The 25394-nt window shown below is 40.5% G+C and overlaps 1 protein-coding gene across 1 annotated transcript; it reads left to right on the top strand.

Annotated features, from left to right (window-relative positions):
• Positions 1 to 22240, top strand: LOC134339236 (calreticulin-like). The gene is made up of 9 exons (XM_063035574.1): positions 1 to 213; positions 6757 to 6858; positions 10054 to 10257; positions 10962 to 11056; positions 12410 to 12619; positions 12712 to 12825; positions 15223 to 15366; positions 19985 to 20077; positions 20917 to 22240. Exons 1-9 carry the CDS (start codon positions 126 to 128, stop codon positions 21103 to 21105), a joined length of 1239 nt encoding a protein of 412 aa, XP_062891644.1. The 5' UTR covers positions 1 to 125; the 3' UTR covers positions 21106 to 22240.
• The last annotated feature ends 3154 nt before the right edge of the window (positions 22241 to 25394 follow it).

Genomic DNA, 25394 nt, shown 5'->3' with positions numbered 1-25394 from the left:
CTTCGGCGGCTCCTCTTCTTTCCTGGTGGTTTCAATTGTGTCAGGTGTGATACGGTCGATGCCTTCTCTGAACCAGTAACTCACTGAAAAAACACGTCCTTTCTGAAGCAAAATTAGCAAGAACGATGAAGACCAGGTTGTTGTTGTGCCTGCTGCTGGCCGTGGCCGCCGCGGACCCCAAGGTTCATTTTCAGGAGGAGTTTTCTGACGGAGGTGAGTTGTGAGGGGAACGCCAGGCTGCCCTCACCTCGAACTCGGCTCTTTGCATCAGGGCCGGGCTTACCTTAAAGCAGGATTGTCACTCGGGTTTTGACAAATGCAGCGTGTGGCCTCTGATTCAGCAGTTCTGGATCCCGCCAGTTGAAGTTTTCTCTTTGGGGTTGAGATGGGGGAAGGGGTGGACATCATGAAACTGAAATGAACGGGGGGAGGGGAAGTGAGAATAATGCTAGCTTTATCAAAATTAATTTTTAAATACTTGTGGTAAGCAAAACTTCTATGATCGAAGCTGCAATTGAGCTTATTGAATTTAGTGAATTTGAAAGACTTAACCTCGCCTTGAGGTCACATTCACCCCCTTCCCTCTACTTCTTTCAATGTTTATAGTTGCATTACTTTTAATTTTTAAGAATGTTTGTATCTAAATTCAGATCCTGTAAAGTGAGGCTTTTAATTCTATTTTTGTAATCTTGTCCTCCATGGAGTGGGTTTGCTTATAGATATTTCTTCTACTATGCAGTAACTAATTCATTTAAATATGCTGAATTGATTAGTTTGAAATGCTTATTTTGTCCAAGTGTGAAGCAATAGTCATTAAATTATATAGTCATTAACAGAGTAGATTCACTATCTGCTGGACTACTTGCTTCTGTTGGCCTAGAGGTTTGCCAGGAAGTTCTGCAAAGTGGGAGTTTTATCTTGATGGATTTTGTATGAAATAGACACTAAAGTAAGTTTTTATGTTGTAAAGGGTTTGGAAAGAGCTCCAGAATGCAGAGTGGACTTGAAGATCCATAAGAACTCACTTCAATAAAAAACATTAGATAAAAGGAAAATCTAATATTACATGATCTGACTTGGTTTGAAAAGATTTGGTCACCCTTTGTGTGACCATAAGTGTGCAGAATTTGTCTTGGTTTCTCAGAACTCCTCTAAATTTTTTACCGCCATCTGAAGACCTGCAAACAGCAGATTGGCTACATGCAACCTCACTCAACCTCTCTGCTGGGCAACAAAGTCCATCTTGGGAAATACAAGATGGCTGTTCCTCGTAGAGAGCAAAGTGGGACCTGCTCAGAAGCAGTAGTAGACTACTATGTCTAAATTATTTGATTTCTAATTTCCTGTTTCTTCTGGTTGCTATAATGCTCATTGGCTCTGGGAATAGTGTAACATTCCACTTCCTTGTGTTGATCAAAGTACTGTATTTGATGGAAGAGAACAGCATGGGATCAGGCCCCTCAATCCATGGTTTTGGAGAATGTGCTTTACCTATGTTGTTAGTGGAGGCTTGGCTGAACTGATTTGTTTGAACTATAATTTTTGTATATCCTATAATCTTTCCCCAAGACATCCCTAGGAAAGGTGGCATTGGAATGGATGCTTAAGTGTGGGTTTACTAGAGGCATTTTGAAGGGGAAAGAAGTGAATTTAGTATTATTCCATGTTGTTTCCTTGTGTAGTATGAGGGCATTCAATCCACCACCTTCATGCCTGCCTTGGACTTGCCACTTAACCACTGATTTTGGGGAATTCCAAAATTAAGTGAAGTGTCATGGGTGTGATTTATAATTGGACTTGAGATAATGCAGGTAGTGGTGACTTGAGAGTGGGGGATTACTTAGATTTTATCAATTGTTTGCTAAGTTTCCGGAATATTACTTGGTTTTGGAGCAAACAGTCTCCAGTCACTGTGAAATTGGTTGGGGTGTGAATGGTATGTATAGTGTTGGGTGGGTAAAGATTTTTCTGGAGGGAGAAAATAAATGGATTTTTGAAGTGAATCTGGATTTTCTGAAGTCAAAGCATTTGGTGGCATTCACTAAGAATCAGGCTGCTGAACGCTCCTGTTTTCTTTCTCGACTTGTAGTTTCTCTTTCAAAGTTAGCCAGATCCTCAGGCTTTGACTGGTAATTGTTGTGGTTAAGACACATCTTCTGAACCCATCAAGAACAAGTGTCTGTTGCCTTCTGTCTTGATGTGTTGTACTGAGAGTGGCTTCTGTGGTAAGGTCACATGCTGCTGTAGACGTGTTAGGCTGATTAAACGTTGAGACTTGAACCAGTTGCAGATATTTCATTGATTTCTCTAACTTCTACTAATGCTCCTCCCCTTAGCCCATCCCTCCTTATTATTTTTCCTTTTTTCCTCTCTCTCTCTGTCCCTCTCACAATAACTCCTTGCCTGCTCTCCACCTTCCTCTGGTGCTCCCTTCTCCCTTTCTTTCTTCCCAGGCCTCCTGTCCCATGATCCTCTCTCTTATCCAGCTCTGTATCCCTTTTGCCAATGAACTTCCCAGTTCTTAGCTTCATCCCTCCCCCTCCTGTCTTTTCCTATCATTTTGGATCTCCCCCTCCCACTTTCAAATCTCTTACTATGTCTTCTTTCAGTTAGTTCTGACGAAACATCGACTGTACTTCTTCCTATAGATGCTGCGTCCACCAGCATTTTGTGTGTGTTGCTTGAATTTCCAGCATCTGCAGGTTTCCTCGTGTCTGGTGAAATGTAGTTACTTGCAGATAGGCATGTTGATTTCTTTTGAAGGACTTGGTGATTTTTTTTTTAAAGCAAAAAGGATGAACTAACTTTTGCAAGATGAGCATGTGAATACATTTTCATCCAGTTGGCAATGGAGTGGCATCAGCTCATGAATTAATGATTCACTCTATACTGAAGTGTCAGTGACTAGTCTTTTTATTGGTGATGTAAGCTTCTTCACAGCTTTGACTTCTGACAGTATTAAGCAAACCTTACCTATGCTGAGAACAAAAACTTTAGAAATGTACAGCAGTTGGGGACCATCTGGTGAAGTAGTAGTTAAAACTTGTCACATCACAGTAAATTCAGTGGTAGCTAATCAGTGTCATTATATGAAGTCAGTTTGCCCTGGGTAATTAAGGCTCTTGGAATAAGAGCATGAAATAGGAGTTGGCTTTGGCCCTTCCAATTTGCTTGTTCATCAGATTATGGTTGGTCTTCCACCTGTGCTCCATTTTCCTCAGCTATTCCCCATAACCCTTTTTGAAAATCTTTACACCTTTGGTTAAGTTTTCTTTTAGGGTGACATGGTCTATCCCTCGCTCTGAGACATTAACATTGGTTCTGTACTTCGCCAGAAATACCTGTTATCTGTCCTACCAAGCTTAAGCATTATGCACATTTCAGTGAGATTTGTGTTCTTATGAAAGAATATGGCCTAGTCTAAACAATCTCCTCTCAGATGGCAAACCTGCCAGATCTGCTGAATCTTTTTTGCACTGCCTGTGGCAATGAGAACGTTGGTAAGAAATTGCATGCACATTCAGGTGTAATTTTGCAGACAATCTAACTGTATTTGGATATTTTTATTGCTGTATTGAAGTATAAAATAAATATGATTAGCCGCCTTAGTACAAGTCGACCTTCTATAACCTGGCACCATTGGGACCTGAGGAGTGCAGGATTAGTGAAAGTGCCAAATTACAGAAGGATCACACTAAGCAATAGCTAACCGCCTCATCGTACCTTTAAAATATCAAGGATTCTAAGGTTCATTTAATATCAGAGGTGTATACAATATACATCCTGAAATACTGTTTCTTCACAACCATCTACGAAAACAGAGGAGTGTCCCAAAGAATGAATGACAGTTAAATGTTAGAACCCCTAAGTTCCCCCCGCCCCAGCTCCCCTCCCTCCCGAGTGTAAGGGACAGCGAGCAACAATCCCCCCTTACCCACCGGCAAAAAAATAGTGCACCCACTACCAGCACTCAAGCGTGAGCTAAGCGATAGCAAAGACTCAGACTTGCAGTTACCCCAAAGACTACACTGCACTCGCAGTTACTGAGGGAATCCTCATTAGTTTCTTTTCCTCCGCTTAGTAATATGCTTAAATTCAGCGGGTCACCACGTCTGATCTGAGGTCATAGGCAGAAAAGAACGAAGTGCTGGCCAGGCAACGCCAGAGGGCAGTGTGCGACTGCCGGCAGGCGGGCGAGAAGGCAGACCGACCCAGTGCGTGCCAGCTCCCCCGCTGTTGGTGGGTGCTGGGCGGCCACGCCTCAGGCAAATGATATTAATATATGCAGGAAAACAAGCAGGAATCGCCTGTCTCTGTTTACAAGAGCGCGCCAACACGTGAACAGATCTAGAGCAGCCAAAACCATGCGCAGCAGATTGGTACGGTGAAATTACAGTTGCGCGGAAAATTTGAAATCAGTGCGGATTATCAAAGGAACTGGATTACAGGTAGTCAGATTAGTGAATGTCAACCTGTATTTGCATTTCCAGTGGTGTAGAGAGGCACTAGGTCTGTATGAATGTTAATATGGAGCAATACAGACCTATCAGCTGCTTTTAAAACAAAATCCTACCTCTGGCATATCCCCCATACTTAAATCACTTTAAAATTATCCCTCACCGTGTTGGCTGTTTCTGCCTTGCCCTGGGAAGAAGTCTCTGGCTGTCCACTCTATGCCTCTTGTCAACTTGTACAGCTCACTCAACTCACCTCTCATCCTTCACTAAAAGAAAAGCCTTGGCTCACTCAACCTATCCTCATAAAACTTGCCCTCTAATCCAAGCAGAATCCTGTTAAATTTCTTCTGCATCTTCTCTAAAGCTTTCACATCCTTCCTATGAGGTGACCAAAACTAAACACAATATTGAAAATGTGGTCTAACCAAAGTGTCAGAGCTGCAGTATTACCTTGTGGCTCTTGCACTCAATACCCTGACTATTGAGGGCTAGCACCATATGCCTTTTTAATCACCCTCAACTGTAAAGGATATCAACATCTTCCAACTTGTCCCTGATTTTTCAGAAATTACTCACCTGTGTGGATCCAAGTAGATGAAGATGTATTTTAAAACATTATATTCAACTGCCACATTCCCACTTGTTCATTTAGCACATCTGTACCTTGAAGACTCTTGCATTCTCCTCTACAGCTGCAATCCCACCAGATGTTGTATTATCAACAGACATTTTATGTCTTGGCCTTTGAGCCACTCTGTGAATAGCCAGGGCCCAGCTACTGATTCATGCCTTCCCTACTGCAGTCGTCTATGAGCCTGGGAAAGATATTTGTTCGCAGTCTGAATAACCACAAGAACTCCAACAGATTGAAGAGCATACTGTTGGAGTATTTTGGTGGGTCATGATGCATTTGGTGGCAATGTAAATTGACATTTGGATTGAGGGCCTGATGATGGGTTTCAACTCAATATCATTGTAGCTCTTTTGCCTCCACATATGCATTTCATCAGCAGAGTTGTTTGTGTTCTGTTTTTAAACCTCCCGTAGATGAGTCAGGTGTGGTACTAATGAGCAGAGTTGGGATGGATTTGTGTATAATAGATGTACTGTTTTTTGAAATGGACTGCTATCCAAAGTATATTATAGGCATCCATTAGTCTCATGAGACCATGGATTTGCGCCTTGGAAGGTTTCCAGGGCGCAGGCCTGGGCAAGGTTGTATGGAAGACCAGCAGTTGCCCATGCTGCCAGTCTCCCTTCTCCACACCACCGATGTTGTCCAAGGGAAGGGCATTGGGACCCATACAGCTTAGCACCAGTGTTGTCGCAGAGCAATGTGTGGTTAAGTGCCTTGCTCGAGGACGCAACACGCTGCCTCAGCCAAGGCTCGAACTAACAACCTTCAAATCACTAGACGAACACCTTAACCACTGGCCAAAGTGTATTACGCCCTAGGTAAAAGAGCAGTACAAGGACAATAAAAATGTGTTGTAAAACCAGGCTAGGTAGTATCTATAGTGAGAGCACCAGCTACTATTTTGAATTTAAAAATCAGACTACAGATACTGAAAATGTGAAATGAAAATGGAAAATGCTGAAAAACTTAGCAGGCTTAACGAAGGCTCAGCACCTGGAACATGATCATTCCTCTTGTCTGACTTGCTGAATTTTTCTGCATTTTATTTTAATATTTCAAACTAGGGTTTTTTTTAGCTGAGCTGGCCAGGTGTGACTGATTTTTGACTGGTTATCCGTATAGGTTAAGTCAAGTCTGGAGGATGAATGAGATGTTGCACTAGGTATTGGAAGTGCAATTTCAGCACAATTACTTCCTGACCTGAGTATGTCCAGTATTTTTCCTGTACTGCAGCAATTTTTCCTTTTACTTTCATTATAAATGCAGCTTACTGTATTTATTCCCTGGATTATGAATGACCAGACTTGGAAATCTGATCTTGCATAAATTCCATATGCATTTACAGCATTCTCAAGCTAATAATGTTTCATTTTCATCATTAAAACTTAGTTTGCCTCAAAAGTTGAATTAAACATGAAGTATAGAAGTATTCTATGTATTTAACAAAATTTTTGATTTTCGTGTGATCTTGTATCTCCAGTTATTAGGTTCGTGACTTGACTGATAGCTTTATAATGGAAAATCTTATTGAGATGTCACCTGAGGCCTGGCTAATAGTCCACTGGAAATGGTTTAAGTGTTATCAATTCAGTAATGTGGAGCTTTTTTCAAAGTTTTTGTTTCTGATTTGTTTCATTGTGCAATAATGTTTCTTTGCAATAGATGCCTGGGTGCAGAGATGGGTTGAATCAAAGCACAAATCTGATTATGGAAAGTTCAAGCTGACTGCTGGCAAGTTCTTTGGTGATGCAGAGAAAGATAAAGGTGGGTGACTTTTTCATTTGGTTAAACTAGTTGTGTTCATTCATTGTCTTTGGGCCTCTTGTATGTTATAATTGCTGCCCTGTGACTTGTTGGGTATTACCATTAATCCCAGTGAGGGCTGTTATTGGATGTTTTTGGATCTGGGGCTCATTGGATTTAAGTTCAGTTGTTTTGAAGAACGCATAATGTTTCCCATCTGGAGTACGTTTCAAGGTGGTATCCAAAGTATCAAGGTGCACCGAGTTTGAACTTGCTGCTTTTCAGCCTTAGTGTTGCTACCTTGTAATGTGCATTATGTTCATAGATCTGTACCTGTTTTACAAGTGTGCTGGTGCAAAAAATCTCCAAATGAAATTTCCTTTCATGTGACCAAGTAACTGAAACTGTGACTTGCTCTTGCAGTTTGCCTCAAACCTGTTTTGTTCACTTTTGTCATTGTTTCAGAGTTTAACGTACATTTATTATCAGTGTATACCATATACAATCTTGAGATTTGTCTTGCAGGCAGCCACAAAACAGCCCACTTTTTAAGAAAGCCAGTCAAACACCAAATATGTGGGGGGGGGGGGGGACAAATCGTGCAAACAATTAAAAGTGAGCAAATATACCCAGAATTAAAGTTTGCTAAAGTGAGTCCATAGCCATACAGCCAGTTCATCACTGCAGCCGATCCAGGAGACTGGTAGTTCTGGGCCATGGCTCATTTCAGCATAAAAACGAGTAAATCTCTCAGAGCAGCAAACTGAACGTCAGCTCTTCTGCTGCCTCCAGCCCTGACCGTTTCAACACAGTGCTTACCACTCTCACTCTCAGGCCCGTCATACCTGACCGTTTCAACACAATGCTTATTGCTGTCACTCTCAGGCCCGTCATACCTGACTGTTTCAACACAGTGCTTACAGTTCTCACTCTCAGGCCCGTCATACCTGACCGTTTCAACACAATGCTTATTGCTGTCACTCTCAGGCCCGTCATACCTGACTGTTTCAACACAGTGCTTACAGCTCTCACTCTCAGGCCCATCACACCTGACCGTTTCAACACAATGCTTACAGCTCTCACTCTCAGGCCCGTCATACCTGACCGTTTCAACACAGTGCTTACAGCTCTCACTCTCAGGCCCGTCATACCTGACCGTTTCAACACAATGCTTACAGCTCTCACTCTCAGGCCCGTCATACCTGACCGTTTCAACACAGTGCTTACAGCTCTCACTCTCAGGCCCGTCATACCTGACCGTTTCAACACAATGCTTATTGCTGTCACTCTCAGGCCCGTCATACCTGACTGTTTCAACACAGTGCTTACAGCTCTCACTCTCAGGTCCGTCATACCTGACCTTTTCAATCTGGCCCTGTGCTTCATTGAGCCCAAGTTCCCTCTGTCCTGCCCACTGCCTCGATCCACCCTATTCTTGCTACATTGCAACCTTGCTGCTCTTTCAGGACTCCAGTTCACACTGCAAATGTCAGGTCATGCAGGCAGTTCAAGAGCATAACTCGAAATAACCCTTCGATAAGTTACTTTATCAGAAAAGAGAAGTTTCAGGCTACGATTGAAGTGATTGTTGTCCAGAAAGTCATTAATAGTTGTTAGTCGATTTGTTTGCTGTGTTTCTCAAGTGCCATCTTAAACCAAAGCTGGCTCCACTGTTGGCAATTAGAATCAGTTCGGGCCTTCACTTACCAGCTTCTAGCTTTGGAGTTGCTTTGTGTAATGGAAGCAGAGGTTCTTATTAAATGAAAACTGTTGCAGTTCATTAAGAATTGTTTACAGGTTCAGACATGGCTTGGCACAATTGGAGGTGCTGATTAGAGCACCACTGTTCTTGACAGCCCCTGGGGTTTGTGCAAGACTAACATCCACCAGTGTTTTGAGGTGTGTATCTGGGACCTGTTGCTTCTGCTGAAGGAGTAACAGGTGGGTTGATTGGATACTTGCGCACTCTTGCTGTTGGCTTTATGTTCCTCTTGCAAAGATTCCAAATCTCGTACTTTTCTAATGTTCTCCCCTGTATAGAGCAGTCTTTTGGAAAGGTGGTGCTGAGAATTTTTCTGTTAAGTTTGTTTGTAAATATGCTTTTGCTCTTGTGGATCGTGATAGGAATTCGTGTTCTGCAATGGGACTGAAGGACATGGTTTTATGGATGTTCAGTGGGGTCTATTCTTGAATGCTTAATAAAGGAATTTGTGGCTTGGAGCAGGGCTTGATGTGATATGAAAGTGTCACATGTGAATTAAGTTTGTGTGATCTCAGATCTGGAGTCCAAATGAAGGTTGAATAGTTTCTCTTGTCCTGATGTAGCTCCCCTTTTTCTTAAGGTAAAGAGCTGCAGTGAGGAAGATTGAGACTGCACTAATGGGTTTCCTGCTGTACTGTACCTAGGATCATTTAAGGATCAGTGACTTGTGTGCTCCCTTCTCCTTTGGTAATTGACTTGGAAAATTCAAGGTCAAAAACAAATGGACATTAGCCAGAAAACCTTGGTGCACTTGGGGAAATCTTGTTATGAAATTCAAGATTTAAGTATATTTATTATCAATGAATCTGAATTATACAACCATGAGATTTGCTTGCTCACAGGTAGCCACAAAGCAAGGAACCCAATTAAGGAAAAAAAAATAAAATAAAATACCAACACTAGAGTGCAGTGATGGGGGAAGTTGGGAAGAATCACAAATCATGCTAACAATTGAAGTGAGCAACAACATTCCAAACCAAAATTGAGTCCTCAGATCTGAACCCTGGAGCAGCCCGGAGCAGTCTTCATAGCCTCGATGCCACGGAGAGAGGAGTGAACATTATGGAGAACGTGCAAAATTGGCTCTCGTCCCAGAAGTTAAAATGATTCTAATTGGAATTATCTCTAGTGAATTGATACATGGATCCAGTAAAAATTATAAATATAGTAATTATAAAATCAAAATGACTGGAAATTATTGAATACTGGTGCGAAGCGTGTGTCAGCTAAAGTGGTTCTGTGGACTTAATAATAAACAAACACTTGAACTTTGTGTTTAGATAGCAACAAACACTCCCTAATACATTTCTTGATTTTTGTGCTTGATGCTAAAAGTGTGTGGCATAGATGGGTAAAGCTGGTAACATCTTGGATCAACACTAAATAGCAAACATTCCTAACACTTTCAGATTTCTGGCTCATTTGTGCTCATACTCTAAATGTCTCATTTCCAGGACTTCAGACGAGTGAAGATGCCAGATTCTATGCACTGTCTGCAAGATTTGACCCCTTCAGCAATGAAGGGAAGACCCTTGTTATCCAATTTACAGTTAAGCACGAGCAGACCATTGACTGCGGAGGTGGCTATGTGAAGATCTTCCCATCAGATCTAGACCAATCTGATATGCATGGTGACTCAAACTACAATATTATGTTTGGTAAGTGATTCTTTAACATTTTCCTCGGCAGTCAAAGTGCTATGGAAGCCATTTAAAACTGGAAAGTCAAAGTTCTAACATGGCATTGTTCCATTATACGTGATGCTGGAAATGCTTAGCAACAGACAAAATAGCATTTATAGAAAGCTGGCTTTCTAGCTGATGATTTTTCATCAGCTTTGAAAAAACTATTAACTTAAAACATTGTTTGTCTCTTTCTTTAGGTGTAACGTGACCCAATATTTAAAGTCATTAGTATCAGAAATGTTTTGCTGATGATCTGTTTACAGCCCATCTGTTTATAATTATGATATAAAAGTAGACAACCAGAAAGTGTGTGCATTTTGGAAGAAATCCTTCCCTGAGCACCCATTACCAAATTTGGTGAGGGTGGGAGGAGTCCAAATCCTCCCAGTAAATGGAATTCTTACTAATAAGAGTGAAAATGATTATTTGACTATTTATATTTTCTGCCTCTGGTTATATTTTTCACTTGTACTGAATGCAATGTAGATCAAACCAAATTTGAACATTTTTGTGCTCCTGAAAGGGAAGAAGATTGAACTGTGTAGACCATTAAATACATTTCTTGGCTTTCCTAGTTAGCAAGGCTCTAGTTTTGCTGTGAAGTGGTTGAATAGTGAGTCAATCTTGTGTCTTTAAAAATGGCAGAGTGGGGATAATTGTTCACTGTTAAATTCTAGGCCCTGATATCTGTGGCCCAGGAACCAAGAAAGTCCATGTCATTTTCAATTATAAAGGAAAGAACCATTTGATATCAAAGGATATTCGCTGCAAGGTGAGTGAATTGTTCTGTTCTAAGTGATAAAAAATTAATTGTGGGTTAATGTTGAGCAATAGAATTCATCAGTATTGACAAATGAAGTCAGATTCAATATGTTACTATATCAACAGCAAGGATAGAATGTTGAGGCTTTATAGGTACTGGTGGGGAGCATTTTTGGGACCCTTGTTTAAGAGGATTTGCTGACATTGGAGAGGATTCGGAGGAGGTTCATGAGAATGATTCTGGGAATGAGTGGCTTATTGTGTGAGGAATGTTTGATGGCTCTGGGTCATACTTGTTGGAATTTGGAAAGTGGCGGGGGGAGAGAGAGATCTCATTGAAAGGCCTAGGGAGTGGATGTGGAGAGGATGTTTCCTGTAGTGGGGGATGGTAGGGTTAAGGGACACAGCCTCAGAATAAAGGGGTGTCAATTTAGAATAGATGAATTTCTTTAGTCAGAGGGTGGTGAATCTGTGGAATTTGTTGCCAAAGGTGACTTGGAGGCCAGGTCATTGGGTGAATGGGTTGAAAGGAAAATGGGTCAGCCATAATGAAGTGGAGGAGAATCGATGTGCTGAATGGCCTAATTCTGTTCCATCCCATGCCCTGTGATTCCCAGCCCTGTGTTCTGGTCTGCTTTTTCTTTTTTTCAGGGATGGGTAGATAGAACTGTGGTTTTGTTTTGATTTTTTTTATATATTGACTTGATTAGTGAATTCAAATTGACCTCTTGTATCAGTTGATTTGAAATGTCTGGTGTAAGCAGTTGAAGTAAAATCAAATTCTTCACATGCAAAATGCTGGAGGAGCTCAGCAGGTTAGGCAGCATCTATGGAGAGGAATAAACTGTCAACATTTTGGGTTGAGACTCTTCATCAGGACTGGAAAGGAAGGGGCAGGCCAGGTTTTTTTTGCCGGGTGGTGGGGGAGAGAGGGAAAGGAGTTCAAGCAGGCAGGAGTTGGGTGAGAGATGAAGGGAAAGGTGGATCAGGAGAGTTGATGAAGTACGAAGGTGATAGAAGAGGTTTTTTTTAAAAAAAAGGCTGCAGGAGGCATCTGGGAAGAGTGGATCAGGGAAGAAAGAGGGGATCTAGAGGGAGGTGATGTGCAGGTGAGTAGAAAAGGAGTGAGGGAAACCAGAATAAGGAATGGAAAAAGATGGGAGAAGGGAAGAGAGAAATGATCAGCAATTGGAGAAGTTGATAATCATGTTTATTCACCATCTTAATTGGTATTGTACCAGTCAATACATAGATGATTTTTCATAATGACCAGATGAAGACAGTCTAGTGATAGCAGCATTGTACTGAGGTGCATTTGGTACTTGTGTTCAAGGCCATCTGAAGTATCTTTCCTCTTCCCTAGGATGATGAATTTACACATCTTTATACCCTTATCATTCGTCCCGACAATACTTATGAAGTGAAAATTGACAACCAGAAAGCTGAATCGGGTAGTTTGGAAGAAGATTGGGATTTCCTCCCACCAAAGAAGATTAAAGATCCAGAGGCCAAGAAACCAGAAGACTGGGATGAGCGTGCTAAGATTGATGATCCTGAAGATGTAAAACCTGAGGTAACTAGGGCTGTTACAGAAATGGGATAAGGTTGCATATTTAGGTGGTGATTTCCATGCTACTCTTCTGTTTTTTTCCTCTTTCCCATAAGGATTGGGATAAACCAGAGCATATTCCTGACCCTGATGCCAAGAAACCTGAGGATTGGGATGATGAGATGGATGGGGAATGGGAGCCCCCTATGATTCAGAACCCTGATTACAAGGTAACTGCTGAATTTGCTATTTTGTCACATCTACTCACCTATTCTGCATTGACATTGAAGTGTACTGCATGGCTGACTTGTGCAAAAATATTAGTCCTATATGCATCTTTCAGAACATCCAAAGCAGTAAACAGCTATGAGTTTTTGGAAATGTACCATTCACAATATGGTTCTGTTCCAGAAGCAAATGAGCAAATCTAGTTGTTTATGGGATGTGTTGCCAGCACATTGGGAGAAATGTCTGCCCTTCAGAGCTGTGAAGGAGAATCATTTGTGATCCCTGAGATGAGAAATTAAACTGTCCCATTGACCAACTCCTGGTGTAAACCACTGAGAATGTGCTGAACCAGAGTTTTGTGCTTGAGCTGATGGAATGGGGAAAGCCCACAACTGATACTACATCTACATTTTTAATTTTCATTTCAGGAATTAAGCATAATTTTTGAAGCATTTGACCGATGGGGGATATCTGGAAAGAAATTGAATTAACATTTCAGTCAAAGACCCTTTGTCATAATGGAGAAAGAAAACAAGCTTGTTTTAATTTGCAGATAAAGCTACTTAAGCTCATTACTGGCAACATGGGCCTTTCCCTATCAGATGTTTGACAATTCTGTTATCCCTCCATCCTCCACAGCTTGGAACTAATTCTCGTTCCCAGTTCTGATTAAGTGTTTTGAAACTGAAATGCTAATTGTTTCTTTCCACAGTTGCTGCTAGATCTGTTGAGCATTTTTTGACATTTACCATTCTAGATTCAGATATTTTCCCTTGATGCCAGTGTCCTGATGTCATGGTTTGGTGTTTTGAGTTGCAGGCTGAATTTAATTGTTGAAAGGTGTTTTTACAAAGGAGACATATTTGTAAGTTATAATGAATAGGTGGTGGTGATTAGAAATTTGAAGGAATTGCTACGATCAATTAAACTCCATTCAATTTCTCATTCTTGGACAAATGAATTTATGTTGTATATGTAGCTTAGATGAGTATCTGGTACTCGGTGACCTTCCAAATTGTCTAAAGCAGGGGTCCCCAACCTTTTTTTGCACCGTGGACCGGTTTAATATTGAGAATATTCTTGTGGACTGGCCGACCTGGGGGGGTGGCGGGGAGGGTTCAAGTAGGGTTAAACTCAACTCAACATGTCTTTTACAGTTAGGGTTGCCAACTTTCTCATTCCCGAATAAGGGACAATAGTAGCAGTCAAATCCTGACGAAGGGTCCCGGCCCAAAACGTCGACTGTACCTCTACCTATAGATGCTGCTTGGCCTGCTGCATTCACTGGCATTCTCTGTGTGTGTTGACGGGACACTTATGTTTACCCCCAAGAAAGACTACCATGACCATGAAGCCTTGCGCGGGCACCTGTGTGCGCATGCGTGTACGTGCCGATTTTCTTTTTCCCCCTCACAAATCGGTTTTGGGTTAATCTTCCCGACTATGCTCTACATACATTATTTCTACTTTTTGTTAGTGTTATTTTAGGTTTTATGTGTTATTTGGTAGGTTATTTTTTTGGGTCTGGGAACACGCAAAAATTTTTCCCAAATAAATTAATGGTAATTGCTTCTTCACTTTACGCCATTTCGGCACGGAAGTTTTCAAAGGAACGCTCTACCTTAGCGGGGGAAATACGGGACAGGGGCGGTCCCGTATGGGACAAACCAATTTAACCCAATATACGGGATGTCCCGGCAAATACGGGACAGTTGGCAACCCTATGTTCAAGTTCAACAGTGCATGACAGGGAATGAGGAAAGGTGCAGCTGACTCATATCATTTCCTCATGGCCCGGTGGCACATGTTTTGCGGCCCAGTGGTTGGGGACCGCTGGTCTAAAGGCAAATAATGCTAAGGCAGCCTATTTTGAAATTGCTTCAAGCTCCTTCCAATTCATTTCAGTTACCTGTAGACCTTGCTTGACCTGATCAGCATACATGTGTGTACAGAAATTGTCGCAATGGTGACAGCTGCCTGTTTATTAAATCAAAATTTGTGAAGTACTGAATTAAATTTGCATTGGCATTGACCCTATTGTGGCATTTTTTGTCAAAACTGTGGCACTTGATCTTCCTAGATTTAATGTTTTAATGATTTTTATTGACCTGGTTAAATTGGATATCTCAACTGGCTCAGCAATATAAATTTCTTGTTTTCTGGTTGTATTGGCTCATTGGCAGATCACCATCTGTCTATTACAAGAGTTAGTTCAATTCTAACTTCACATGGATTTATTTAGTTTCCTCCTTTCATTTAAACATTTAGAAACGTACTACTAGACATACTCCATCTACTAGAACAATTATAGATCTGAAAATTGGAATAGGGATTAAGTGTAACTTGAATTAACAGTTGTTTGTCAGTGTGGTTCACTATTTTTTTTCCCCCTTTGTCAGGGTGAATGGAAACCAGCACAGATTGATAATCCAGATTACAAAGGAAAATGGATTCATCCTGAAATTGATAATCCAGAATATACACCAGACTCCAACCTTTACAGCTACAAAGATATTGGTGTGATTGGCCTAGACTTGTGGCAGGTTAGTATCAAACTTGTGCATGATGGTTCATGGACCTCTGGTCCAACATGATTTGTGATTTCGTGTTTTATCATTTTTTTTTGCTCAGCATAACAAAACTTCCAATTTCCAGGTACATTTACATTTCTTCCCCTCACAGATATCAGCTATCAGAACACTTCCATCAAAGTATAGACTTCACCACCACATCCTATGCAAAAGCCCTTATTAGTATACCAGACAGGTTTACATCTACATATTGTAGAAAAGGTTGCCATGTTTTATGAAAACTTATTTGTTTTTGAGTGTACCATACATGTTAAAAAGTCCAAAGGAATGTATTCCATGATTAATTTATGCCAACCCGAAAGTCCAGGGGCCTTATCGGATATCCAACAAAGCAAAATGTTCTTCCTCGCACAAAATCAGGATACTAAAAAGTTTTTTCTGATGTGCATTAATAATACAACTGCTGGGTAGGCTTAAGAGAAAACACACTGCGTCCAGTTCAAGCTCCATCTTCAGAATCTTTTCCATTTCACCCAAAATATCACTCCAGTATGCCTGAAGTTTGGGACAAGTCCAAAAACAGTGGGCAAGAGTTCCAGTATTTCCTTTACATTTAGAACACATTGGAGAAGCTCCTGTCTTAATTTTGAGAGACAATCTGGAGTCAGATGCAGAATTTTGAGTTGCAATGCTTTAGTTCTATTACAAACTGAAATTTTCTTTGCATTATCACAGATGTCTTCCCATGTTTCAGCTGTAATTTCTACTCCCAGCTCTCCCTCCCAGACCCTTCCCAGCTGCTTAGCCTCTCAAGAACATTCCCTCAGGATGCTATAAAAAGTACTGATGGAGACTTCACCCTTGGAACGAAACACCCTCTTTCCTATGTCAGAACTATAGAAATCAGTTAACAATGATATTTTTCTGTGTATAGTCTCTTATCTGAAAAAATGAAAAAGATCCTTGCTTGGGTATGTCGAATTTCTGTATTATTTGACTGAAAGACATCATTCCTTCATCAAACAAGTCTCCTAGGTGGAAAATACCCTTAGAAATCCAAAGTTTAAATCCAGGATCCAGTATGCCAGGCTTAAAATCTGGACTGCTGGTAATTGGAGTGAAGAGTGATATTTTCACTATGTTGCCCACAATTTGTCGCACCGCCCTCCAAGCCCTGATTGTGGTAATTATTATTGGGTTGTGACAATATTCCTTAACTAATTTCATCTTATTGAGGAAAAGCAAATTAACAAGAGGGCATTTTGTTTGTGAGGCTTCAATGTCCAGCCAACTTGAGGAGGGATCCCTGCAAACCCAGTCAACCACATAAGATAAAAAGAAACTTATTTTTTTTCTTTCTTTTCTTTCTTTTTTTTTAAATCTTTTTATTGAGTAAGTATACAAAAAAGGTAAGCCATATAAACATTAATACAATGTTAAAGTATAATAAAATTCCAAAAGATAACAATACCAAAAAGAAAATACTACAAACAATGTAATTTAAGCATAAGAAACCAAGATAACATAATAGTATACTAGATTTTATATATATCAATGGAAAAAAAAGAAAAAAAAACCCCAAAAAAAAACCCACCGTGCAACTAACTAAAAGCAAAGCAAAGCAATGGGCTAACTTGAAACCAAACAGAGTTAAACTTAAAATCACGTCCTCAATCCCGATCTCCATTAAAACAGTGAAAAAAAAACAAGAAGGGTAAATATTACATTAAATGAAAATATCGAATAAAAGGTCCCCAAATCTGTTCAAATTTAAATGAAGAATCATAAAGGTTACTTCTAATTTTCTCCAGATTCAAACATAAAATCGTCTGAGAAAACCAAAAAAAGGTTTTCACAAAATGTTCCTGAGTGTGTTATTTCTTTAGATGCCGAGAAAGCTTTTGATAGAGTAGAATGGCCTTATTTATTTAAGGTGCTTGAAATGTTTAATTTTAGCTTGAAATTTATATCCTGGATTAAACTGTTATATCACTCCCCTGTAGCCTCGGTTCGTACTAACTCTTTAAACTCACCTTTTTTTCCTCTCTTTCGTGGTACTCGACAAGGCTGTCCTCTTAGTCCCCTATTATTTGATATTGCATTAGAACCTCTTGCAATTGCTATTCGAGAATCTTCAAATATTACTGGGATAACTCGGGGATTAAAGTCCCATAAATTATCACTCTATGCTGATGATTTACTTTTATATATTTCTAATCCTGAGAGATCTATTCCTGCTGTTTTAGAGTTATTAGCACAATTTGGTCTTTTCTCAGGTTATAAATTAAATCTTAGTAAGAGTGAACTTTTTCCGATTAATAAACATCTTCCCTTATATTATAAATTTCCATTTAAATTGATTAATAATTACCTTTCATATCTTGGGATTAAAATTACTTGTAAACATAAAGATTTATTTAAGACTAACTTTTTACCATTAATAGACCATATTACTCAACTTTCATCTAAATGGTTTCCCTTATATTTAACTTTGATTGGTCGTATTAATGCAGTTAAGATGTTTTTTTTGCCAAAATTTTTATATGTGTTTCAGAAACTTATTTTTTTTGATGTCTGGAAAATCCAGATCCCCTAGACCACTGGGAACTTAGACATTTTAATACAGGGTCTTTTTTTTTGTTCCAAATGAAAGAATCAAACCAGTCATTTATTTATTTTTTTAAAAAGTGTTTGTTGGGTGAAAATGTCTGGAATCATTCATATTGGGTAGAGCAGACGAGGAAGAATGTTCATTTTGAGCAAGGATATTTGGCCAAGCTAAGAAATGGGAAGAGTGCTCCATTGCTCTAGATCCGGTTTGATTTTGTCAAATAACTGTGTGAAGTTAGCTTTGAACAATTGATTAAATGTGGGTGTGATGAATATGCCTAGGTAACCAAAACCTGTCAGTGACCATTTAAAGGGAAAAACACCCTGAGTGTCAGGTACCTACTGCAGGTTCCCCAGAGGCATAGCCTCTGATTTAGTAAAGTTAATTTTATAACCTGAAAAGGTGCTAAATGAATTGATGCATTGTACAAGGTGGTGCACTGACATAGCAGGGTTTGATAACAAAATTAGAACATCATCTGCATACAATGTAATTTTATGTGACTTTAGTCCTATGTCTGGAGCAGATATTTTGGAGTCTTGCCGAATAGCCTCTGCCAATGGCTCGATCACTAGTGTGAAAAGTAGTGGTTTCTGAGGGGCAGCCCTGAGGCTCTTTCCTTTTTTAAGAATTATGGAGATATTAGCTTCTCTCAATGATGATGGGAGGAGACCACAAATAAATGCATGATTGAACATGTTTAGCATAGACTCTTATAATAACCTGTGAACTCTTTATAGAATTCACTAGTGAGTCCATCAGCACAGGGAGCTGTCTCACAGCTTTCTGTATCTTGTATAGATAACGGAGCATTGAGGAGGGATTCTTGTTCAGAGCAAATGCCTGGGAGATGTCAATTCCTGAAAAAGGACTCCCATCTTAGATTGACCATCACTGCATTGCTCAGATTGATACAATTTAGAATAAAAATTCTTCAATACAACATTAATTTAGAATTACTAGTGAGGGCTCCTCTTCCATCCCTAATTAAAGCAATAGTTTGAGAGGCATTTTTCTTTCTAGCTAAATAAGCCAATTGCCTACCTGGTTTTTCACCATGTTCAAACCATGTTTGGTTAGCAAATGTCAATTTTCTTTTGGCTGCTTGTGTAAATAGAGTTTAGTGTACAGCGTAGGGCTGTGATCTTTAACTAGGCTGTAGAAGGCTTATCAAAATGATCTTTTTCAGCTGCCGCAAGCCTTGCTTCCACTAGGCGTTGCTGTTCCGCAGCCTGTTTCTTACTAGCAGAGTAAGAGATAATTAATCCCCTTACATAGGCCTTAGCGGTTTCCCAGAGCATCAATGGTGATTTGGTGTTTTTAGTTGTTTTGATTTTTTTGAGGGCAGGATAAGCATTTTAGAAATGCAGCTGTTGCGTTTTTACATTTTTTTGGAAGTGAATTTCGGACAAAGATGTGGAAATTTCTATTCTTGGTTTTCCTGCCTTTGAAGCTTGAAAGTTCCATTCTGAAACATGTTAATATTATACTTGGCCTGCAGTGTTTTGCAATAGGACTGTTAAGGTGCAATATGCATACTGTAGGGAATTGTTGAATTATCAGTATTTCCACAAAACTTGTAAGATGTGTTAATTCCTGGATATTCAGTGGTTGTGGGGGAGGGGGGGTAGTTTGCACATTTGGTCTTAAGCATGAATTGGTTTTTCCCTTCCAAATTTACATTCATTCAAGGACTAACATTGAAATGAGTTATTCAGAGTTGTAATTGAAGTTGTTAGTGGAAGCTGTTTAATGGAGCACTCAAAACTTGCATTACACATTTCTAAATGTGCCATTAGGGTAAGGTCTAAACGCACATAGCTGAAGGTAAAGTACAAGTGACAACTTCATTTGCAACAGCTTCACAGGCATGTAGCATACAAGCAGCAGGCAAGTCAGAATGCTGTAAGCACTGTTGTATTTCCACCTTGCTATACTTTGCAATTCATTGGGCAGTTACTTTATTTCTAGAATTGGTCTTGATTTTTGTTTAAAAATAATCACACTATTATTTTTCAGGTTAAATCTGGAACAATATTTGATAACTTCCTGATCACAGATGATGAAAAGCATGCAGAAAAAGTTGGAAAGGAAACCTGGGGAGCCACCAAAGTAAGAAGTAACTTATTTCCCTTCCTAAAGAAATGATAGATAGGTTGCCTTAAAGTGGCACTGTTTGGAGCAAAGTGAAGCATGGGATCTGAAATGGTCCCAGCAGAGGACAGTTGACTTTTTGCATTTTCCCTGTTGGGACTTCTGTCCTGATTGAGTTCTCTGAGAGGAAGAAGCATCCCCCTCCCCTTTTCAAGGTTTGGAATTGAATAAACTAATCAGCCTTGTATCTTGACTCCTGGGCAAATGGTGGTGCTGAGCTTGCTGTGAACTACATTAATAGTCTTGTCCATTTGTGTGGGTGGATGGGTGGAAAGTTGTACCCGAGAAGATTGGAAAGCTTGTTAACACTCCTGCAGGCTCAATTATTCCAGTTCAGTAGACTGTATACACTGTCCACATGTGGCTCTATTTGTCAAATACAAGTGTGCCTAATGTTAGGGCTGACACTTGGTATTTGTAAAAATTAGGGCAAGATTTTGATACCCCTTGTACCTCTATGGAATTAAGACACCATACATTTTAGTTTGGTTGTAGCATGTAAGGAGTTTCTATGTTCTCCTCAAGCTCTCGTCTGGAAGCTGAGATTTCCTTGCACCTTCCAAAGGTGTATGGGTTCACGTGTTAATTGGTCACGTGAGTGCAATTGGGTAGCATAAACCCATTGGGCCAGAAGGGCCCTGTCCATGCTGTATCTCAAAAAAGTTGGTGACAAACCATCCAGTAGATTAAAATAAACTATTCAGACAAAATTCATTAGTGAATAGACTACTCTTTGATGATGCTCATTTAACAGCCTTTTCTCTAATGCTAGAACTAAGCTACTTTTGTTATCTTAGGACCCAGAAAAGAAAATGAAGGAGCAACAGGATGAGGAGGAAAGGAAGAAGCGAGAAGAAGAAGAGAAGAAGGAAAAGGAGGATGATGAGGGTGATGATGAAGATGATGATGAGGATGAAGATAAAGAAGAAAAAGAGGAAGATGAAGAGGAGGAGGAAACAGAAACCACTCATAAAGATGAGTTATAAAGATTGTAATATAATGTTGGGAGAATAAATGGCAGCAGGGCAATGTACAGAAGAACCTTCACACAAAGCATTTGGGACCCCTTATTGGAATGTGCTCTTTTTTTGTTTACAAAAAGTTAGATGAATGTGGCTTAGGTTCTTTTAGTTTGGGCTAGGAGGAAAGGGACAGTTAATTCCTGTTCAAATATGCATCCACAGAAGGGACTACTGATCTAGATATTGAGTACTAAATTACAATCTTATGGTATTGCCTTCATAATGTGGGTTGGGGAAAACAAAATGAATCTAATCTGAAAGTGGAGCTGGAGATTGTCTTGGACATTGGCAACACCAACCTGACTGTTTGCAGTTGAAGTAGCCACATTCAGCCTGGAAATTACTCATTGATACAGGCTTTCATCAATATCCTTCTCTGCTGTTCTAACCGAGGATTCTTCGCTTCAGTTTTCCTTTGAGTCAGCTCCTCATTAACACAAAATTGATACCAGTCCTTAAATATTCAAGTATCTACAGTTATTCAGGCTTGGTTGGGTCTCCCATGCTGTTGGGTTAACTTGTTTCAATGTATCTTGTACACTGAAGTATATTTAAGCCTGTCTGAATATTGCAGTTGATGCCTGTTTTCAGGGAGCACTGGTTTAGACTAATTCAACCATTTGTTTCTCAAGCAATTAAATCTGGTGATGGGATTTCACAAAATGGGAATATCCGAATTGAATTTGAACATTTTCACTTCCATTGGGGGTTTTCCCATTAACAGGCTTCAACTGTAAGTGTAATTGTACAACTGTCTTCACTCATTTGAAGAACTGGGTCCCACAGGATCGCACAAGTTATACACAAGGGTGTTCTTGGCTCTTTTCCAAATCCAGGGTCTACTTTGTATTTTGCATTCTTTATATAGGGGTTTCAAAAAGAGGGGAAAATCTTTATTTCCAAAATTTCAAAACAAATCTTAATTTCTGTACAGACCAAGATGGAAGTTGTCATTTTAATCTGTTATTTAAATGTTGTAAATTGGTTGTTTAATCATGACCACGTTTTTGGAAACTTAGTTCTGTGTGCAATACAGATACGTTTGATCACATTTCTACAATAAATACCAAATGGAAGTGATGAGGTGTGTGGATTATTTATTCTTGTCTCTGATGGTGGAATTGCTACATATAATTCCTTTGACTTTTGTGGTTTAAGAATCCAGATTAACAGCTTGTCCATAGTTCTGCACCTAATTTTTGAAAATTTTAAAATCTGTAAAACACACTTTTCTGTTGGTGGATATGAAATCTTTCTATTCATTGTGCTGGAGTGGGTCATCCTGTTTCCTAGCCAAAATTGTCACCTATTTGACACTTGCATTGCCTTGCTTCAATTTTTAGTACCATGGGGTAAATGTAATTTGTGCTGTAATTTCAGTCATAAGAATAAATAGGGCAAGGTGGGTTGGTAGTATGGTTGGTATAATGCTTTATAACACCATTCATGTTCCACTTTAGGTTTTGGGAGGGTGAGCCATTTCATTTGATTACCTTTTCTCCTGGATGGTCCAGCTCACTTTCCTCAGCATGATATTTCAAGAAACATTTCAACTGGAAGCTTAAACACAAAATACTCTGCAGATGCTGGGGTCAAAGCAACATTCACAACACGCTGGAGGAACTCAGCAGGTCGGGCAGCATCCATGGAAATGATCAGTCAATGTTCTGGCCCGAAACGTTGACTGATCATTTCCACGGATGCTGCCCGACCTGCTGAGTTCCTCCAGCGTGTTGTGAGTGTTGTTCAACTGGAAGCTTTTTCTATCTGCTGAACACATTTACCAGAAGTTGTTGAATTAAAAGACTTTCAACATGAATTGTAGACATTAAAAATATTTGACAAGCACTGGAAAGTGAAAATAATCACCTTAAGGGTGGAACTGGCTTTTGGGTAATGAACTGGCATTTAGAAGATAGAAGTATTGGCAGACCACTGTACAGAATGTATGAGTTTATCAAAATTATTGATAACACTTACTGACAGTACATGATTTCACAGTACTGCTAAATTGCAGTAAAATTCTGGTATTGTTCAGAATCTGTTTTAAGACAACATAGCAGTTTGCCTACTTTCTCATTGGTTCTGCTCAAAGTTTGGTCAAGGTTCAAATTTACCATATCCAACCTTGAGATTCATCTTGCAGAACAAGAGAAGTTGATGGGGCCTTGAATAATATCTTCATGCCTTTTGAGCCACAGGAGGTCCCAGAGGACTGGAGAGTAGCTGATATTGTTTCATTATTCAAGGGAACCGAGGATAATCCTAGAAACTGGATTGGTGAGTCTTGTGTCAGTGGTAAGGAATTTAGTGGAGGAATTCAATGAGTTTTTTTGAGCATTTGGAAAAACAGCTTAATTAGGGAGAGGCAACAAGGCTTTGTGCAGGGCAAGTTGTGTTTAATTATCTGCCAGAAGTGCATACGGCTGGGCGATCTGGAAGAGCATGTAAGGAATCTGGAGCAGCAGCTCGATGACCTCTGACTCGCAAGGGAGAATGAGGTAGTTATAGATGAGAGCTACAGGGAGGTAGTCACACCTAGGCTGTCGGAAGCAGGTCGTTGGGTGACAGTCAGAGGAGGGAAAGCGAAGGTGAGCAGACAGGTAGTGCAGAGCACCCCTGTAGCCATTCCCTTGAATATTAAGTTTACCGTCCTGGATACTGTTGGCGGGGATAACCGACCAGGTGTGAGCCACTGTGGCAGGGCCTCCGGCACTGAGTCTGACCCAGTGATGCAGAAGGGTGGGACGGAGAAGAGGAGAGCTGTCGTCATTGGAGACTCTATACCCAGGGGAGCAGACAGGAGATTTTGTGAACGTGAGAAGGACACCCGCATGGTTTGTTGCCTCCTGGGTGCCAGGGTCTGGGATGTCTCTGACTGGGTGCACGACATCCTGGTACGAGAGGGAAAGCAACCAGAAGTCGTGATGCACGTTGGTACCATCAACATAGGCAGGAAGAGGGATGAGGTCCTGAAGTGAGTTTTGGGAACTAGGCAGAAGGCTGAAGAACAGGACCTTAAGGGTGGCATTCTCAGGATGCTGCCAGTGCTACGTGACAGTGATCGTAAGAATTGGAGGAGATGGCAGTTGAATGCGTGGCTGAGGAGTTGGTGCGGGGGGCAGGCTTTTAGATTTTCGGATCATTGGGATCTCTTCTGGGGAAGGTGGGACCTGTACAGATACACCTGAACTCGAGGGGGAGCAATATCCTTGCAGGTAGGTTTGCTAACATGGTTCGGGAGGGTTTAAACTAATTTGCAAGGGGGATGGGACCCAGAGCGATAGAGCAGTGAAAGAAGTGCATGGAGTAAAGCCAGCTCTAACATATAGAGAGGCTTTGAGGAAAGAGAAGCAGAATAAAGGGTGTAAAGGTAGTAAGGTAGAAGGGCTGAAGTGTGTGTACCTCAATGCAAGAAGCATCAGGAACAAAGGTGATGAACTGAGAGCTTGGATACATACATGGAATTATGATGTAGTGGCCATTACAGAGACTTGGCTGGCACCAGGGCAGGAATGGATTCTCAATATTCCTGGATTTCAGTGCTTTAAAAGGGATAGAGAGGGGGCGAAAAGGGGAGGAGGGGTGGCATTACTGGTCAGGGATACGATTACAGCTACAGAAAGCATAGGTAATGTAGCAGGATCCTCTTTTGAGTCAGTATGGGTGGAAGTCAGGAACAGGAAGGGAGCAGTTACTCTGTTGGGGGTATTCTAGCAGAGATACAGAGGAGCAGATTGGGAGGCAGATTTTGGAAAGGTGTGAAAATAACAGGGTTGTTAATAATGTTATTAATATTAACTTCCCTAATATTGATTGGCACCTGATTAGTTCCAAGGGTTTAGATGGGGCAGAGTTTGTTAAGTGTGTCCAGGACGGATTCCTGTCACTATGTGGACAGGCTGACTAGGGAGAATGCCATACTAGATCTAGTACTAGGTAACGAACCGGGTCAGGTCACACATCTCTTAGTGGGTGAGCATCTGGGGGACAGTGACTACTGCTCCCTGGCCTTTAGCATTATCATGGAAAAGGATAGAATCAGAGAGGATAGGAAAATTTTTAATTGGGGAAGGGCAAATTATGAGGCTATAAGGCTAGAACTTACAGGTGTGAATTGGGATGATGTTTTTGCAGGGAAATGTACTATGGATATGTGGTCGATGTTTAGAGATCTCTTGCAGGATGTTAGGGATAAATTTGTCCAGGTGAGGAAGATAACGACTGATAGGGTGAAGGAACCATGGGTGACA

Source organism: Mobula hypostoma, chromosome 29 (assembly GCF_963921235.1).
Source record: "Mobula hypostoma chromosome 29, sMobHyp1.1, whole genome shotgun sequence".
Taxonomy (NCBI): domain Eukaryota; kingdom Metazoa; phylum Chordata; class Chondrichthyes; order Myliobatiformes; family Myliobatidae; genus Mobula; species Mobula hypostoma.
The sequence above is the reverse complement of the archived record's forward strand: the minus strand, read 5'-3'. Positions and strand labels throughout refer to the sequence as shown.

What these genes read in the sequence shown, in the direction of transcription:
- LOC134339236 (XM_063035574.1), top strand. Translation starts at nt 126, where the DNA reads ATGAAGACCAGGTTGTTGTTGTGCCTGCTGCTGGCCGTGGCCGCCGCG. An exon ending in TGATGCAGAGAAAGATAAAG is followed by an intron (nt 6,859 to 10,053) that starts GTGGGTGACTTT and finishes TCTCATTTCCAG; the next exon opens with GACTTCAGACGAGTGAAGAT. An exon ending in AAACTACAATATTATGTTTG is followed by an intron (nt 10,258 to 10,961) that starts GTAAGTGATTCT and finishes GTTAAATTCTAG; the next exon opens with GCCCTGATATCTGTGGCCCA.